The sequence below is a fragment of the Petaurus breviceps genome, unplaced genomic scaffold (assembly GCF_028583685.1).
Source record: "Petaurus breviceps papuanus isolate PSGF00001 unplaced genomic scaffold, PetGlider_PUasm1.0 229, whole genome shotgun sequence".
NCBI classification, from domain to species: Eukaryota; Metazoa; Chordata; class Mammalia; order Diprotodontia; family Petauridae; genus Petaurus; species Petaurus breviceps.
The window spans coordinates 11,707,900-11,719,988 of record NW_027185903.1 but is presented as its reverse complement, the minus strand read 5'-3'; the positions used below and the strand labels follow the sequence as shown (position 1 = coordinate 11,719,988).

Sequence of the window (12,089 nt, the reverse complement as noted above, 5' to 3'; positions counted from 1 at the left end):
TCCATGAGTCATAAAGGGGAAACCTTTGACAGGCTGAGAATGACTCAGAAAAAATACCATTTTTTTTTTAAATCAAAAGCATATATTTTTGGAAGCTTGTTAAGTGTAATCTTGATATACAAAAACTTTTTCATCTTCAAATTGTGATGAATTGAAACTTAGTTCAAGTGTTTCCTTTTCTAGATGAAATTACTGAAGCCAAATCTGGAACTACTACTCCACAAAGATCGGGTTCTGTGAGCAATTATCGATCTTGCCAAAAGAATGATTCAGATGCTGAAGCCCAAGGAAGATCCTCAGATGTTTCCCTTACCTCATCAGTGACTTCACTTGACTCTTCTACAGTTGACTTAACACCAAGGCCAGGAAGTCACACAATAGAATTTTTTGAGATGTGTGCAAATCTTATTAAAATTCTTGCACAGTAAACATAAAAGTTTGCTTATTTCTTTCATAGCAATAAGCATGCAGAAATCATAGCCAAATGCTTCCATTTGTAATCAAGTTAGAATTATGGCACTGAGAAGAATAGCCCTTTCTGAATGCAATTTGCACAGAGATTGGAACGTGATTAATAGGCTAACATGAAGAAGTGAATTGTGATTATTTTATTGTCCATTTTTCAACAGGTATATGGTATATATAATACAAAAGGCACAATGAATTCTAAGTCTCTCAAGCTCACTTGAGTTTTGGATATTTTACTGCACACTGGGCTTTGTAGAATATTACTGTTTTACCTCAAAGGCCTTTATATTTCTCTTATGTTTTGTTAAATTTTTGCTTCAAAATTTAAGTCAATAAATAATTGCCTACTAGTCCCTAGAAAATTAAAGAAGTGATTGTTTTTCAATTCCTTTAGATTCTTGTCCTTTAAGTTATCATCAACAATTTTAGCAGTCAGAATGACTGTATCTATCCCTTCTATTATCTTATAATATAACTGAAAATTGTAACTTCAAAAACATAAAATGTAAACACATTTTGGTTAAGGTTGAAAAGTCTGAGCACAGAGTGCTTCCTCATTCAGATACCCTTGGCACTTAATTTATTCTAATAGTAAGTGCTAATACTTTCTATATATAAATTCCTCTTTCTGTCATAAGGGATGAGTTGGCATACACTGTAAATAAGACATTGGGCAGTGCTCTCCAATTTTAAAAATATTCTATTTACCTTTTATAACGTATCTTGACAATTCATTATTAAGCATGATTGTTTAGCCAATTGATTATGTATCTGTTTTAAATTGACAATGCAGATAACATCTCTACAGAGTATTTAAGTGCCCAGATATTTGGGGGTGTTTATTTCTCTGATAAAATTTAGCATGAAAAAAATTCAGTCTTCTGAAGGATCACATTTCCCAAACTAGTTCTAGGTTTTCATTAATTTTTTAAATAGCATTATATGAACTGAAGAAAAGGCTAAACCACCTCAAGATATGACTTATAGAGACCTGTTTCTATAGCTGGAAATCTTCATTTTTTTTCTTTTCAGTAATGGTGTCATATAGCTATGGTAAATACAAATTTAAAGCCATTTTAGAGGAATTTGATATCATGTGTATGCTAATAAATATAAACAAATGCTGAATCTAATATTCTTGCCTTATATATGTTACTTTCAGTTTGATTTGTTTTATGAATAATATAGCACTGTTTCATATCCCCTAGTATTTCTTTCCTTTATTTAAATACCTTTACTTATTAGGTTTGTTTTAGGCAAGTACAATGCATATCTGCCTAATCAGATGATAGTTATGTCCACTTGAATATCATGATGACTTACATAGTTACTGTAGTTGTGAGTTCAACTCCAACAATTTAGTAACATGCACTGAGTTGAAAAGAAGCATGACTGCTTTTATGTCCAGGGATTGCTGTACTTAACTTTAAATGTGGACTCTCTACAAAGTATTCATATATCCACTTAATATAAATTTAAATTTTCTTTTGAAGATTTTCTTTATGGCCCTTCATATTTAGATTGGTATTTTGACACATGCTCTTCAAGTGAAATATAATGTTACCTGGAGGTTAGCAAAAGATTGTATTTTTTAAAGTTGAAGATTTTGGGGTATGTATATAATACAGGGGACATTACTGTAATGTCTATATGTGCTAGAGGAAGAGGAACCAATTAAATAGAACTTTCTAAAATACTTCATTAATCTTATAAAATTCAATTCTGATATATTCTGTTAAGTTATTGTGATCCCTTCTAGTAATTGAGTTTTATTTTGAAGATGTTTTAATATTGCACTTGTACAAATAGTATAATAAACGCACAGACTTTATTGCAGTATATTACTTTTTAAGCTGGGATCTTTTTGAAGTGAAATGAACTTTTGGTTGTATATGTCAAGGTTGTATCAAAACTTTCACAATCTGTTGTAGTCTGCAAATTCTAACTAATGTTGAAGACCTACAAAGAGTCAAGATGCAAATGGTTTTTAATCTTTTTTTATATCTTTTCAGCAATTTATATTTTTTTGTGCTTTAATGCAACCATGTTTTTTACTTTGTCTTGAGAGCTGGAAGATGTATAGGTTTTTGCCACAAATGTATTGTATACATAGTTTTAAATATAATGCAGATTTTTCTGGCATGTAAAGATTTTGCCATTAAAATAGATGATTTCTCATTGAAAGGAATTTTTATACTGGGTTTGGGGAAAACAGAAGCTTATACTACTTACCTGATTTAAATGTGATTTCATTAAGATATAACTCCAACTTTTATTTGTTCCACTTTTTTCTTGAAGCGTGTGTAGTTCAAGATTTTGGATGATTTTTTACAATGATTTCCCCTTTTTATACACTGTTACCTTTGGGATTATAGTGATGTCATACATGTTGAATTGATATCATAATAATGTCGGTAAGCTGCAGACTTCACTAAACTTCAGAGAACTGCTTGGCATTTTTGGGAATGAAAACAGACAAGATTTGGTCAAGTATATGCTATTTATATGTATCTTTTTCTTACTTTCCCTCTCCCAGATTTTCACTAGTATGAAAACACCTTGACAGATCTTTCATTTTTATTATAATTTCTCATCATATTCATTAATAAACTGAAATTCTACATGCAACATTTTATAAACTCATAGTAAGGTAGAAATCGATCTTTGTGGTGCAATATTCTGAGAATTTTCATGTATGTTTTGACTGGAGTGTATTTCAGTATAAATTTTCAAATAAACTATTTACTCTGCTTTAGAGCCACTGTACATTACAGCACAGTGATCATTTTTCTTTTGTTAAGAACATTGTGCCTAATTCCTTTCAAAATATCTGGCAATACCAAATGGAAAAAAAAATGCTTGTAGTTGTGAAGCTATAATATTTTTAAAAATACACTATCTGAATATAAAATACTTAATTGTTATTTTTTGAGGTTTTAAAGTTTTGTACAAATGATTTTGTTCCTTGTAACTAAATTACTTTGAATTTCTAATTCATTTAAAATCAAGAATGGCTTAAAACATTAGAAATATGTAGAATGAAATTATAGCAACTACCATTAATTGCTAACTACTAGTACTTATGTTAGTATATTTTAAATCGTTATTATTGTGTTTTTAATAGTGCTGCCTAATGGAGTCTGTGCTGATTAGTTGTCAGCTACAATCTTAGAAATGATAGTCTTCTGATTTTTATCAAGATTTATATTAAATAGACTGCCATGTCTAACATGCAGTGCCAGCCTTTTAACATTGTAGCAACTTTTGAGTTGCTATATTTATTTTAACCTTTTAAAATTACATGATTCTCTTGTTTCAAATGTTTTATCCTTCTACATAATACTGTTACCCATATTTAGGGACAAAGAATATCATTCTAATCATCTGAACAGTTTCTTGCTACATTCCTAATATACTATAGGTACATTAATCAGTAATTAAATGGTAAATAACATCTCTTGAGATTAGTGGTGGAAATAGTTATTTTATTTGTCACTGAAATAAATGTGTATATTAAGTTAAATTTAGTCAGTGAACAGGAAGATTAAGGATTATATTTTTAAAATTTATCTAAATGACTGTTAAAAAGTTAATTTACAATACTGATTGTCCCAAAAGTTTTAGAGCAGTTCAGTTAAACTTTAATTTCTTAAAACTGCACAAAGACTTTTAGGACAACTTGTATATCATCTGACATTTTAGAATTAACCCCCTTTGAATGCTGCAGATATCTAGCATATGTTGGGTGGCTAGGTCAGAAAGAAAGAAAGACAAGAAAGAAAGATAGATAATCTATATTACTATACACACATGCGTATGTTTCTTTTCACACAAAATAAGCCCTAAAATTTTTTGCTAGATATACTTCAAATGCTTACCTTTTTGAAGTTAATTATTCATAGTAATACTACTATTAAGCATTTTGATGTAAGCTTTGTGTAGAGAGTTATAAAAATATTAATTTTATATCAGAGTAGATTTGAGTTAAATATTAAATTTTACAGGGATTTGGGTTAATATGCCACCGAACTTTCATCTAACATGTGAAAGAGTGGATATACTAAGATAAAATCCATTATTCTTAGCATATGACTTTATATTCCTCTACAGTGTATGATAAATTTCACTCAGGTTAAAAAAAAAATTATTTCAAATTGAGGTTGGTATCCTGGCAGCTAAGTCCTAATTTTTTGCTGCTCCTACGAATGATAATTTTGGCCTTGCTCTCCTCTGGTAGTGGGGGAATCTTTTGCAGTCCATCAATCACTATTGCTGCAAACAACATCATTAGTTTTGGTTTATATGGTAAATATAAGTTAAAACTTGAATGTGTAAAAATTTTAAAAGCTCATATAGTTTGTACTTGTCAATATATGGTTTCTATTTTCAGTCACAAAAGTACAGGCTGAGTGAAAGAAAAAACCAATCCAGTTTTAAAAGTGTCAAAATTTGAAAGGAAGTATATGATAAGTCTAGAAAGCCTCCTAGATGTGGATGGTCTTGATTACCAGGCTAACGGGTTCAATTTTATTCAGTAGGCAGTAGGTAGTCTAAGGAAAGGAGTAATATAGTCACATGTGTACACAAGAATCATTACTGGTAACAATTTTAAGTATTGAGGTGGAGGAAAGAGAAAAGGCAAGAAAATTGTTGAGGAGCCTTTTGTAACAATCCAGGTTGGTTATAAGGGATTGCCACCTCAAAGATTCAGGAGCTCGGTTGTCATTCATCTTTGGTCAGTGAGCTTTTTTATACAATCAAAATATGTTACAAGAAAAAAGAATAGAAATTAATGTGATTATGTATAAGATTGACCTTTATTGACATGCCATTCCAAAAGTATGCTCATTTGCTTTAAAGCAGTGTTCTTCAATAGTATAAAAAATTTAGTTACCTCATGGCATGTCATCTCGTGAGGACCCTGCATTTGGTCATCCAAGCTGTATTTGAAGCCATTCCAGTTTGGTATTGTACTTTCCAAAGCTTTCACTCTACTGGCTTAGCCTTGAAAGAACACAAGGTCACCTCCATGCCATGATGATGCATTGGAATAGTAAATCCAAATAATGCCACAAGAAAGAATTATGTATATGCCAAAGTCAGTTTACCATTAGCTTATAATTTATGTTTGACTTCCCTCTCTTTCCCCAATAACATAAGGTTATCCTTTTTCAAAGAAGGAAAGATAAATGGAGAATTTCAATCTCCAAATACATGAACTGTTTTTGAATTTTTAGAGAAAAAAAAAAGATAGCTTGATCCACTGTAGAATCTTTGTTGTCAATAATATAACAATATTTTTTTTTGTAATCTTGCAATTTTAAATCGACCTTTAAATTTGAACAAATCACTTCCCTTAACAGGAAGATGCTTAAATGTTGAGTTCTTAAAACCATTGTTTTGGGTAAGGCTGACAGATAAAGTCTTGACTCTATCCATCAGACTACATTCACATTCTATTTAGATTATGTTTTTATTTATTTTTTCAATAAGAAAAATAATTTCTCCCACCTGTACCTCCCCCTCCAAACAAATTACTGCTGTGTGTTGTTCTATATTTTTTATCTTTTTAAACATTTCCCAGTTACATTTTTATTTGCGGGGGGGGGAGGGGAACAGGGCAATTGGGGTTAAGTGACTTGCCTAAGGTCACATGGCTAGTAAGTGTTAAGTGTCTGAGATCATATTTGAACTCAGGTCCTCCTGACTCCAGGGTTGGTGCTCTATTCACTGCATCACCTAGCTGCCCTTCCCAGTTACATTTTAATCTGTTTCTGGCTGTACTCAGGATTTTTGCAGGCCAGTTTGACACCTCTGCTTGGGAATCATAGTTGACCATAGCATTTATAGTTTTTGAGTCTTTTAGAGTTATTTTGTACAATACTGTTGAAAAAATTCTGTTTCTGCTTCACTCTGCATTTACACAAGTCTTCCCAGGTTTCTCTAAAACAGTCAATTTACATTAAAAAAAATTGTGGTTTTATTACTAAATTCTTTATCACTTTAGTTTCTAAAAGATTGCTGCCTTGATGCTCCCCAGTGAGTCATCCCTGTAACAAAAAAAGGGGGGGGGAATGAATTCCACAGACCCAAATTAAGACTTAACAATGAAATCTTAATTGGTGAGTCTAAAACAACACAGGAACAATAAATTATGTGAAAGAAAATTGTAGTGATGAAAAAAACATACCAAAATTTCTGAGATGCAGCTAGAGGTGAAAAATCATCTCTGCAAAAAAAAAAAGTATTAATGAACTGGATGTGTATTTGAAAAAAAAATCTTAAAAAAGTAAATAAGCCTACAAAGCATGAAGAAGATTTTAAAATTACAGGAGGGATAAACTGGAAGGATGCTAACAGTGATAAAATTAAAAGCTGGTTCTTTGAAAAGACCAACAAAATTGATAAACTTTTAGTCAAATCTGACTAAAAAGAGCAGAAAAATCAACAAAGTAGCAAATGAGCAAAAGTGCAATGACAAAAGAAAATTTTAAAATAATTAAAAATTAACAAAAATGAGAACACAAAAGAAATTGAAGGATACCTTCAAAAAAATACAAAACACCCAAATTACCCAAAGACCAATTAGAGATGGAAGAAAATAGAACTGGCAGTAAAAGAACTGCCAAAAGAGGGGAAATGCCTGGCCCTGGGGGATTCACAAGAGAATTGTATTAAACTTTTGAAGAACTGTTAGTACATATTCTTTGCAAATCATTCTGGAAAATTGGGAAGGAAAGCATCCTACCAAGATTCCTCTTATGGAGACAAATGTAGTGAACATGAACCAGGGAAAGATAAAGCACAAGAGAACTATAGACATATCGTTAAGGAAATTTTTAAATAAAATCTCATGACTACAGTAACTTCGCTTTTTTTTTTGAGGTCAATTGGGGTTAAGTGACTTGCCCAAGGTCACACAGCTAGTTTTTGTGTTAAATGTCTGAGGCCAGATTTGAACTCAGGTCCTCCTGACTCCAGGGCTGGTGCTCTATTCACTGTGCTACCTAGCTGCTCCACTACAGTAACTTTCAAAGATGTCATTCCTTATAACAAAGTTTTTTTTTTTTTATGCTTGGGATGCAAGGATGGTTCATCATTAGAAAAATAACATTTTTTTCCTATTAAAAACAAACATCCAAACCACATGATTATCTCAATAAATGTGGGAAGTCTTTAACAAAGTACAACACATGCCAAAAACCCTACAAAGTACAGTCATGGAGGAGTCTTTTTCTTAATAACATAAAAACTTTGAGCCAAAATGAGTTATGTGCAATGTATACACTAGAATCTCTTCCCAATAAATATAGGTATAAACTCTTGACTTTGATATAATTCTGTAAATGCTAACAATAGCAATAAGATGAGAAAAAAATAAAGCTATAAAATAGGGAAAGAGGAGACAAAACTATCATTTGTTGATGGTAAGATGGTTTCCTTGCAAAATCCTAGGGAATTATCAGATTCTTAAGACAATAGTTTCAGAAAAATTATAATAAACCTATAAAATCAACCCTCAAAATCAATATATTTCTACGTAATAAAATTCAAGAGGCAACAAATAATTGCAAAGAACATGAAGTATCTGGTGACCAATCTACCAGAACACCCAAAAGGCTTTTATTGATCTAATTACAAAGTGCTCTTTAAAGAAATAAGGGATAACAAATAGCTGAAGGAATATTGAATGCTCATGACAAGACTGCCAATGTAATAAAAATGATAATACAACTAAAGTTAATATATACTTTTAATGCTTCACCACTCAAATTATCAAAGACATACTTAATAGAATTTGATAAAATTCATTTGGAAAAAGGAAAATATGAAATATGAAGGGACAAAGAGAAGACCACTTCTAGATTTCCTACTATATTCATCAAAATCATCTGGTATTGGTTAAAAAATTGAGGTAGATCAATGGAACAGAGTAGACAAGGGTGAATCAGAAACAGTGAAACACAACTGCTCAAGAAAGTTGAAAAACAAAAGTATTTCTGAAAGAACTTACTATTTTATTTTTTAAAAGCTGCTGGAAAAAGAAAGTTGTCTGGCTTATCAATACCTTAAACCACATTCCACAATACATTTTAGATAGTATCTGACCTTAATATTAAAGATCATACTATTAAAAAATTAGAAGAGAAGCAGATTGTATACCTCTGACAGCTATAGTTAGATTTGTCCCTAAATAATGTATAGAGGCAATTACAAAAAATAAAATTGATAACTGATTACATGAAACTGAAAAGCTTCTTCACAGATGAAATTAATACACCTAAGAAGGGAAACACAGTTTAATGGAAAATTTATGTATCAGATTCCTCTGATATTGTTGGTACACAAATCTGTAAAAAGTTAATGTGTATAGAAACCCAAAAGCCATTAGCCAGTAAATAAGTGATCAAAGGATATGAACAAAGGAATTATAAACTCTTCACAACTGTATGAAAGAACACTCCAAGAGTGGTGCACTCTGAGTAGAACTGTGAATCAGTATGATCATATGAAAAGCAATCTGGAATTATTCAAATAAAGTTTCTAAAATGTCCATACCCTTTGATCCAGATATTTCATTACTGAACTTATACCCCAAGGCCGTTGTTAAGAAGTTGTGATAGTAATGGAATATAAAGATCCCCCTGTATTGGCTTGGTTTTCAAATTGATTGTGTTAAAACCCAGAGCTTGTTAATCCCACCTGTGGGATGCACTTGTTGATGTGAAAAGAGAGTCCTGAATTGGGAGGAGCTGGTGATGTAGATTTGGAGAGACACAAGAGAGAGGCAGAAGAACTTTTTGGAAACAGCATCCTCGTGGAGGCAGAGAGAGAGACTGAGAGGATTGCTGAGGGCCACTTTGAATTGCCCTGGACTTTTGAGACAACAGCACTGTCCTTCACCAGTGGACAGTATTCACTCTCTGTCTGCAGGACAGTCTCAGCAGCTCTTAACCAACAGCCAGGTTTCAGGACTTCTTCAACAACAGGACTGTCTTTCACCAGTGGACAAATCTGGCAAAACAACATCAAAACAGACAGACAAAGTAACAGCAAAACAGCCATGTCTCCTCAGTCCTTGGCAGATCTGGGGGCAGGTCTCAAAAGTCCAGAGCAATTCAAAGAGATGTTTTGCTTTGATATTAGTAGTACTAATAGTATAAATGCAATACTGAAGCTAAATGGTATGCAGTCATATGGTTCATTTGTTCACGTGCTATCTAGTTAAATAGACATCAGTCTGTCCTAAGTGGACTTTGTCAGTAAGTCTGTGAGTTCTTGCGTGAGGAATGAAAAATTCTAAATAAAATAAAAGGAAGTAGGACCCAAGGGATTCATGGGTGAATTTTGCCAAATTTTAATGAATGGTTAATTCCTATACTAGTGAGGTAGGACATTTAGATAATGCGTCTTCGCTTATGGAAGGAAATGGGTCATGCAAATAGAGATAGCTGGATTGACTAATGAATATCCATCAGTGTGGCCCCTGACCTGCTCTGTTTAGTCTCATTTGACATTCAGGATTAATGTGTTCAAAGACACATTAGGCTTGTTTAATTTGAGATGGGTATATTTGTAAGAAGCTTTAGCTTGCTTTGTTTACCTTGGGACCTGGGCAGTTTTACATTAATATTAGTAACTAATCTGTAGTTTTACTACAGTCTGGTTAGAAATAACTTCTGTGGAACGGTTATATGTGTCACTTCATTTCTACAAACAAACAAGCAAAAAGACATGACAAGACTGATAAGGTAGCAGTAAAACAGACTAGAATATGTATTTGTGTTATTATATGAGCCAAAGTGAAGAAGATAAGAAGCCAGAGCCAAAAGTCCTCAGATCTAAATGTCCTACCAGGACCTTGAGCAAGCTCTGGGTGACAGAAATAATGTCTGCCAAGGTGTTGACCATATGGTTAGATTAATTTTTCCCCTGAAAAAGACAAAGAAACCAAGACATAATTGGTCCAGGGGGCTAATTCTTAAGCCATTGACATGTCTTCCTCATTGCCTAATGGCACAAAGGAGGCAGAGCCTTAAGGAGGCATTGCCCCTCAGACTCAGCTGATGTCCCACTGCTGTTGAAGTCAGTACATCCTATTGACTAGATGAGTTTCTCTTTAGAGACAAGAAGTGTTCTATCTACCCAAACCCAGTTTTGTATCCTTGCTGATTATCCTTCCCATGCTATAGTTAAAGAAATAACATAGAAAAATGTGAAACTACAAGTAATAGATACAATTTGCTTTTCTTTTTCAGTATATAACTGTAATGTTAATGGAATATGAATATCCTCCCTGTCCATTAATAGACCTATGTGACCACATGTTCAGTCACTGATGTTTTGCTGCTTTGAACTCCAGCCCAACTGTGATACATCCTGAGTCACATAGAGCCCATTTGGGAGGAACTTGCCTAAGGGATTGTAATGGAATTTGAAGATCCCTTTGTATTGGAAAGCTGACAGGTACTTAGCACCTAGTTTCAAATTAAGCCTCTGTAAAGATTCAGGAGGTATGAACCCCTGTTGCTGATGTAACAGGAAGGGGCTGAACGGGGAGGAATTATACTGTATAAGGAAGAGTACAAGCTGGACTGTCAGAACTTCTAAGCATTGTGGAGGCAGGGCAGCTGCTGCTGGACTGAAGACTGAACTGAGAACTGAGAAGAGGAATGAGAATTGAGAAGTGAGACAGAATTTTTGGAGCAAGCCACATGGAGGCGGGATAATGTGATTTTGATTTTGAGCACAGATGCTAAGGATTTCTGAGGGCAGCTGGAGCTGCTGAAGACTGAGGAAGCATGACTGTGGTGCCGGTACTTTGTACACATGTTGTTGTGACTTTATTAATGTTCATGAATGTTCTTGTGGCTTTGTTAAGCCTTGTCTTCCCAGGAACAGAGACTGTTCAGGATTTGACATGGACTAGACAGTGTGAGCTTCAATGTGGAGCAGGAACTGCATGGAGGAGCTGAACGAGGAGCTGGGAGCTGTCTGCCTTTGAACTCAGGTGGCAGTTGGTTAGATTCAGGTGGCAGTTGGGACCATGGAAGAGGAACCATGGGAGCTGAAAGCCTTCCTCGAGTCAAGATGAAAAGACCTCTCTGTAGGTACTGAGTAGTGACTGATGACATTGTCTTAGTAATTACTGATGAAATAGGATACTGAGTAGTGACTGATGACATTGTAATTTCCTTGTGACCTAGGGGTGGGATGGCTTTGTATTTTCTATTGCCCCTTAAGAGGGGACTGAGTAGTGATTGTTGAAGTTGTAACTTAATTTCATCCCATGGGTAGAGAACTTTGACTTTTGTACTTTGTAACCCTTAAGGAGGCTTAAGGATGATTGAATGATTGAGTTACTGAATGATTGAGTTACTAAATGATTGTACTTTGTTGAAAACTATGTGACCACTTTGGTCAAAGCTACGTGGCCATTTTAGTGATAAGTTGTTGAGTTGTGACATGGTGAATACTATGTTTTGATTTTCTGTGATAAGTTGTAACATTGTGAATGCTGTACCTTGATTTTCTGTGAATGTTTTGCTCTGATTTGTTTTTGAATAAATAGAAAGTTCACTATACTATGTAAGCAGAACCTTGAAAGTTGTTCACAGCAG

The 12,089-nt window shown here is 33.6% G+C and overlaps 3 protein-coding genes across 5 annotated transcripts in view; 2 read left to right on the top strand and 1 right to left on the bottom strand.

Annotated features, from left to right (window-relative positions):
• The window catches only part of PRKAA1 (protein kinase AMP-activated catalytic subunit alpha 1), a 65,215-nt gene extending 61,981 nt beyond the window's left edge, over positions 1-3,234 (top strand). For all 3 annotated transcript variants that reach the window (XM_069096209.1, XM_069096210.1, XM_069096212.1), the window contains one exon: positions 184-3,234. In XM_069096209.1, the coding sequence (XP_068952310.1) occupies positions 184-428 (245 nt within the window). In that variant the 3' untranslated portion in view covers positions 429-3,234. The remainder of the gene's footprint in view (positions 1-183) is intronic.
• TTC33 (tetratricopeptide repeat domain 33) overlaps positions 1-12,089 on the top strand; it is a 236,696-nt gene that overhangs the window by 163,918 nt on the left and 60,689 nt on the right. The gene's annotated exons all lie outside the window — the stretch shown is intronic.
• The window catches only part of C7 (complement C7), a 289,650-nt gene that overhangs the window by 254,435 nt on the left and 23,126 nt on the right, over positions 1-12,089 (bottom strand). The window lies entirely within an intron of this gene.